This window comes from Castanea sativa, chromosome 3, assembly GCF_040712315.1.
Source record: "Castanea sativa cultivar Marrone di Chiusa Pesio chromosome 3, ASM4071231v1".
NCBI lineage: Eukaryota > Viridiplantae > Streptophyta > Magnoliopsida > Fagales > Fagaceae > Castanea > Castanea sativa.
The window spans coordinates 40,326,184-40,334,062 of NC_134015.1; the positions used below are offsets into that span (position 1 = coordinate 40,326,184).

At 35.0% G+C, this 7,879-nt stretch overlaps 1 protein-coding gene across 1 annotated transcript; it reads right to left on the reverse strand.

Moving 5' to 3' along the window:
- Window positions 1-5,512: 5,512 nt before the first annotated feature.
- On the reverse strand, window positions 5,513-7,609 carry LOC142629884 (chlorophyll a-b binding protein 7, chloroplastic). Its single transcript, XM_075803935.1, has 4 exons — window positions 7,331-7,609; window positions 6,918-7,141; window positions 5,843-6,357; window positions 5,513-5,721 (listed from the first exon to the last, which is right to left on the reverse strand). Exons 1-4 carry the CDS (start codon window positions 7,384-7,386, stop codon window positions 5,704-5,706), a joined length of 813 nt encoding a protein of 270 aa, XP_075660050.1. The 5' UTR covers window positions 7,387-7,609; the 3' UTR covers window positions 5,513-5,703.
- Window positions 7,610-7,879: the final 270 nt, after the last annotated feature.

The following is a 7,879-nucleotide window of genomic DNA, read 5'->3' on the forward strand; positions in this document are numbered from 1 at the left end:
TTATAATGACTCATTTACAGGACTTAAGGCTGTTGAGGATTACATTAGCATAGATAAAGACACTCAAGATGGTCAATACTAAGAGGTTAAGGTGCTGGTCATAGCATCAGGAACAATGTACATGACAAAGACAGCTTACAAAGGTCATTCAATTCACAACCTGTCACTTACATGGCAAACCAATGAAACGAGTTGGAAACATGTTAATGAATTTGAAACATTATTCAAGGAACACTTGAGAAATTCAAATACCATGGCTGTAAAGAATAAAACATGTAGAGAATCCATCACCGAGAGCTCAAATAAAGACTAGAATCCCATCCAAAATCATATTCATGTTTTGAAGCATATGCAAATCGAAATTTACTTGAGGGCTCTAAAAAATTGAAGTTGCAGCCACTTGAATTAATGAAATACCATCAAGAATAGTCAACAACGGAATGAAATTTTCATCACATAACAAAGACAAGATAACCAAGGAGAAATAAAGCTATGAAATCATTACTTTGTTAAATATGAAACCATAATTTGTTAGGCATGAATTGAATAGGTTTTTTCTTGCACCGGAATTGCCTTATTTCTCTTCTATTTTACTTCATGTTCTTGTCATCTCAAATGTTTCCTACCTAAACTCTATCTTTTGGCTGAAATGGGGGCCGCAAATGGCACAATTTGATGGTATGAAACAACTTGGTTGCATGGGAAAGTAGGAGGTAGGCCTATAAATGAGTCGATCTTTGTCAAGTTTTCAATATTTAAGCTCATCTTGACAATAAATATAAAATTTTCAAGCTTAGCTTTGTTAGTAATATGAAATAATTTTTGTAATCTCTTTAGTTTGGTAGTTGGTTGAGAATAGGATAAGTTAGTTAGGATTTGAGCACATGTAGCACATTTAACACATGACTTAATTCATAGAGTACATGTTGAATTAACTAGCCAATTATTTTGAGCCATGTGAGCCAATGACATTAGAGCTAGTCTCCTATAAATACAAAATTATAATTCAACGTTAGATATGAATTGAAGAATAAACTAATTTCTTAGTGTATTAGTGCATCTCTCTCTCTTAATCTCTTTCTTTCTCTATGGAGGGTGACTACCTTGAATTAAGTCAATTTTCCCGCCATTCCCATCAATTCCCTCACAATTCATACCCATCCTCATTAGAAACCTCTAAGTTCCTAACAAGCTTGAGCTTGAACCAAGCCTACAAACTATGTATGAGCTTGAGCTTGTTAGATAGTCCAAAAGCTTAAATTTGGCTTGATTTATTAGTCAAGTAGAGCTCAAGATACAATATAAGCACATTATCAAGCCCATATTAAGCATAATATCAAGCAAATTTGATTTAGACATGTGGTCCCAATGCCTAATTAATTAAAGGCTTAGTAAGATATTAGTTTATTTTTCAATCCCATATCAATCTTATTACTAATCTCATAAATCCTAAGCTCAACTTGCTTTTTGTTTTATTTATTTATTTATTTTATTGAGCCTTATTGTTCATAAGCTTGTTCATAAACTTTTTTTTTTGGCTTGGGCTCAACTCATTTATTAAACAAATCTAAACTTAAGGCTCAAGCTTGGTTTGTTTATAAACAAACATGAATGAGATGGTCATGTTTTCAATGTAATTGGCATATGCTTCAACAAAACGCACTTTATGTGTAATTGAGTCTTAGTTTCTAGTATGTTCAAGAAGACCTTAAAGTTGTAAGCAAGTGGTATGTTTCAAGACACAAGATTGCTCAAGAAACTGCTCAAGAAAAACTGCTTCTATAGGTCTCAATACTTGCTAATCTATTGAAATTTAATGAACCTCGATACCTAGCTCAAAACCTCTTGATCTATCAAGCTTCGGGAAAACTGAATGTTAAGTTATGTTTTTAGCCTATGATAACTTGGCTTTTTAGGAATTCATGCATTAGGGTTCTATATCATATAAAAGACATATTTTACACCTGTCATCATAGAGACAAAGAGTAACACGCATAACAAGAGTTGCTGTGATGTTTGTGTGCCCAGGGTTTTGTACTAAGCTACTTCCGGTTCATCCAAGCATGGATTGAAGAACTTTGCAAAACTACAACAATTAAAAGGTTGTTATAGAGTCAGTCACAGATAGGGAGATTGGTGCAAATAAGAATTTTTCTACAAGATCAAGTTCAATTGGAGATTGGAGCTAATACTGATACAAGTCAGTAGGTTTTATTGAAGGTAAGATTCCTTGTACTTGTCACCACTTTTTCTTATTAGTGGATTCTTTGAGAGTGATGACCTGAAATTCACTCAGTAGGGTTTTGGTTGCGAGGGTTTTCCCCATTATGATCGAATTGCCTTGTCAAACTTATTTCCAATGCACTTAATTTAGTTTGGTGATTTAATTATGTCTTAATTTGAATTGCATGAAATTTGACTAATTAATCAATTTGAGTAATTGATCTACTGGGGTCAATCTATAACTCAATAAATATTTTTATTGAGTCAAGCTCAAATTATCAAGTTATTTATGAACGGCATTTAATACATTTACAACCATAGTATAGGAAGTGTTATTCGGTGGGAAGGCATGTTGCGATGAAGTTATGAGATGCGATGAAGTAAGGTTGGTGGTGTCAAAGGGGAAAGCAGGAGGTGTTATTGGTTGGAAGCTTGAAAGTTATTTTGCAAAATAGTCTCTTAGTTTATGCCTAATTGCATTAAGTCTCTACTTATCAAAAGTTCCTGCAACAGCACCCTTATTCACCTTTCACATTATTTAAGTAAATGTAATATTTTATTTTTAATTTTCATTTACTTAAGATATTACATGTAAATGAGGAAATATCCCCATATGGATTTAATAACAATAGCCTAAATCGAAATTCCCAAAGGATAAAAGTTGATTTTCACTCCAAAGAAAAAAAAATATATATTAGTTGGAACCCAATAAAATTGAGTCCTTTAATCCGAGGGTATATTGACAATCAATGAAGCTTTTTTCTGCATGTTGAAAATCAAAACATCAAAACCATTAGCATGTCATGTGCAACTTTTTATCTTATTGAGTTTTGAGTTAAAATAGCCACCTGACAATATAAAATGCCTTAATAATTTTTCAAATTTATAAGTGAAAAACACACCTCAACTCCAGAAATAAAGGCTCTAACTTCAATATCAAAACTGTTAATTTTGCTTGAATCTCATTAATATAGACAAAATAAGAAAGACGATCATTAATAAGTGTACATAGTTAGTTATTATTCATAAAAAAAGAAAAAAAGAAACCATAGTTATTTATTAGGGTTATAGGTACGGGATACCACAACTGTTGACGTAGGTGTGGCTTGAAATTTCCACCACAACATATATATAAGGTCAATCAAGTTAACCAACGTCGGTTTGTGTCATGTATGTATATATATTGAGCCACTCTCGATTTTTTCAAGTATAGAAGCAGCCACAGAGAATAGAAAAAAGTTTTTCTTGCTGCATGTGTTTTGTGAGAGAAAACATCGGTGTATTTGAGGTTTTGGTTTTTTGAAACTTTTTATGTTACTGTTGTAATCTCCCTATTTAATTGTGAAACTTTCTCTTCATTTGTTGAAGTGGATGTAAACAAGTCTTAGTTATTTTAGTATAACACTCATCTGCAATCAAGCTGATCAAGGAAAGTTGCAAAGATTCTTGTCATGACCTTCTCTAGTCAGAATATCAACACTTGGAAAACTTTATTGCTCAAAGATAATGAAGAAAGATGTAGACTCAACAAAAAAATCACATCAAATCTTAACACTCAAATATCCATTAAAAATTTGGAGAAAGTACAAAGGGAACTATTAGACCAGAAAAATGGTCCGATTAATGTGTGCCTTTAGGGTACATATTAAGCCATCTATTTTTGATAAAATTTTCTCAAAAATTGAAAAAGTTGTCAATTTTCAGAAAAAATGATTTTGCTTAAGGCACACGTTAGCAAAATCTCCAGAAAAAATCAAGAAGTCTTACATTCAGGTAGACGATCAAAAAGGTAACCCATGGAAATGGGTGATCTTACCTAAAAGATTGTCTATACAAGACAACCATCTTCTACCACCAGCTGTCCAGCAATGAATAAAAAGCGTAACTGATATGGGTATTTAATAGCGTAACGTTCAACTGTTACCCAACAACTACATTTGTCCATTAAGTTAGAAGACGTTTAGTCAAAGTAATAAATGATAAGTATCGTCCAGAGCCAGCATTCAATGCCAGCATTTATGAAAGACTAATGACGGACGGACGAATGACCGTTGTCACATTAAATGGGCTAAACGTTACGCGAATCAGATAAATGCATAACATTTATTGACAGATAGCCAACAGCTGAAAAATACACCTATAAAAGGCAACCCATTTCATAGAGATATGCTTTTTGGGACGCCGAATATATGCTCAATATACATTCAATATGCAGTCTCTAAGTTATCATATTGCCACACTGAAGTTCCCTTCGATCAGCCCTTTCTTTTTTGCAAGCTAGTCGGACCTTTAATCGCCACTTCTTCGAAAATATCTTGCATCAACTTCTCTAGATGGACGACCCAACTGAAGGTGAATTTTCACTCTGACAGGAATATAATACTCTAACCCCAAATAAGTACAAATAATTCCAAGGCCAAGTCATTTAAACGAAAATACAAAAATAAGAGAAAGTTGCTACATACAGTCAAAATGAAGAGGGAGTATGTCAAGGACAAGAGGAAGAAGCCTGTAAAGAAGTAGATACCAATCACTAAGGTGGAGGTCGTCGGGTCAAGCTACTTGGATTGTGAATTGTTCTTAGTCTGAAAATCAACCTCATTCTCCTCAAACTCCAGCCTCCTCAGATATGTAAAACTCGAGAATGAAGTAACTAATGCAAATATAACCAATATAGGGTCCAAGTCATTTACTCAGCTAGGTCGTTAGACCCAGCCAACTCGGACATGCTTGGAACGATCAAGCAAGACTTCAACTGGTCAAATTTAAGGCCGATCAATCTAAACATGACAATAATAAACATGCAACCTAAAATCTCACATATAGTTACAACCGTTATCCCCACAATCACCAAGACTAAAAGAATTCAAAATAATGGTCATCCATAACATGCCATCGAGCTTCATTATAAATGAAATTTTACACCATGATCACGGAATGCAGTGATGACAAGAAAATTATCAACTTTCTTTCCAAAAAAAAGAGAGTATATACTAACTTAAGCATAAGAGGCCCATGTTAGTCATAGTTAAACTTAGACTGCAAATTTTGGTTGTTGGACCAACTTAGTCCAGTGCCTTATTTTTCAAAACCACATCGTATTGCAGTTCTGGTCGACTCTAATGCAGTTGTTGGACAAAGTTGAAGAGCAGCTAGATATCCGATATTCACACATTAGTTAGATGCTGTGTTTTTTGTGCAATGAGAAGGTATCTATCATCTCATGTATGTTAGATAATTCCATTGGCGAATCTCATTAATTACTACCTGAACTTATATTCCCTGCATCTAAATTAAAAGAGGTATTTGTACATTGGATTAACATTCTGTAGAAGACATACAAAGACAATACAAGTTTCAATTAAACAAGCATTCCTTTCTGAAAATACACATCTACTAAGCGGCCTTCTTATGGGTCAATATGTTCACCCAATATCTCTCACACGCTTCTAATCAAAGACAGCATTCTTCCTTGCTTTCTCACTTGGGGGTGAAAGCCTGCAATAAACCATACAAACAGTTAGCACAAACAACTACATCTATTTCATGGTTCTCGATATTTTTGTAATTAATAATTATAGCAAGTTGTACTGCTTTAACTCTTAAGGGTTTCACTTACAGCAAAAACGGTGGCATGACCAGGATCAGCAAGGTGGGCAAAGAGGTTGTCAATGGGGCCTGTGCCTGTGTAAATGTGTTGGAACCATGCACCCATCACAGCCAACATAGCCAGCCTCCCATTCTTAATCTCTTTTGTTCTCAACTCCTTGATTTTCTCAGGAGAACCACTTCCCCATCCAAGTGGGTCGAACCAAAGCCCTCCAGGATAACCAACGTCTGTCCCTGTGAGCTTGTTGTTGGGGAAGATGGGGTCTGTGTTTACGGACCCTGGCTTGAGGATGTCTGCCCACCGTCTTCCCTCGGCCCAGCCGATTAAGATCATCTCGATAACGAAGAGGGTGGTTGTGTCAGTGAAGTATTCCAACTCTCCAGCAGTGTACCATGAAGGGGTGTTCAAGATACCAATCTTTGTTAGGAACTCTGGAATGAAAATACCTGCAGCACCTAACATTGCCCATCTGCAGTGCACAAGCTCTGATTGTACGTTCCATCTCAGGGTCTCAGGATCAGATCCTGTTAAATAACCAACATCACAACATTTAATTAAAACCAAAAAAATACCCACAACACCACCACTATATAAACCGCATAAAATTAAGTGATCGGTGATTATGTAACACATATGAGACATAAGAGTTCCCCATTTGAAATAAATTAATTTAAGGTTCATACTAAATATTACAAATCTAAAAGTAATAGTACTTTGTTGTCTGAACATGGTCAAATGCAAGAAGTAAAATCTTACTCTTGAAATAGATTCTCTTCATTTCACTTATAATAGAGACATTGTTTAACTCAAAAACTTAGGCATAATAATATATTAAATACTTTATTATGGAGTTTATAGCTTTTTTTAAATATTATGATGTCAACTTTACGTCATCAGAATAAAACACAAATTAGTTTTTTATTTTTTTTTATTATTTTATGTAAGCAAGGTTTGATTCCTATATTTCTTATTCGATTATGTGAAATTTACCAATTGAGTTAACTAAAATCACGGTGAACTTTACCACTTAAAGCCTTATTTAGGAATAAATATTCTAAAAAAGTAAATAGGAACTTGAACTTACCCAGACCCAGAGGATCAAAACCAAAGTCTCCAGGGAGGCTGCCATCAAGCCATGGAGGAGGGACGCTTCCTGGGAACCAGAGGGGCCTGTCAGGGTCAGCTACAGCACACACCGAAACTGACCGTTTTGCGTTGGGTGCTGTATATTTTCTCACCACTCTCAGTTTCCCCCCACTTAGGAAAGAAGCTTTTGTTCCTCCCAATATAGATCTATTCTTCTGGGAACTGCAATATATATAATACTAGCTTAATTAATTAACAATAATTGTAGTCATTATGTGAAGCTCCAATCTGCGATCATATATGCAATGAATATAATCTTTGATCATTATGTGTGTGTGTGCGTGTGTGTGTGAATAATGCATTGTTCTTTTATCAACACGGTTGTATGTTATGGACATTAAGAAAACTTGCCTGGGGGAAGAGATGGCCACGGCTGCAATGGCAGAAGAAGCACAAACAGAAGCCATTGTAGGCTATCGGCCAAGATTTTCTTCAAAGAATTGGTGTTGCGTTGATTGGTGTATGGGAACAAAATACATGAAAATGTGTTAATGTAAGCAGGGGCTTATCTTAAAGGATAGGAGAGTGAAGTTGTAAGTGGATACTGGTATGCCATGTGGCATGCAGAATCTGATATCAACACCCTCGACCTCCAGTTCTTAGGCTTACCTGGAAAAATCAGGACTTGGTGGTTCAAATTGCACGCACATGTGGCTCATATATCTAATTATCGGTTTCAATAAGATGACACACCACGGGCCCAGGGAATCCAAACAATGAGTCTAGACTAAAATAAAAAAAAATTCACAAAAGCTTCCACAATTATTTAAGTGGTGGTACAGAGTGAAATTTTTAACCAATCACAAAGTGACTTGTTATTGATGATGTTTAGTGACTAACAAAAATTTGCATTGAATGAAAATTACAAAGGATTTTTAAAAGTCAATTTCACATCGACAC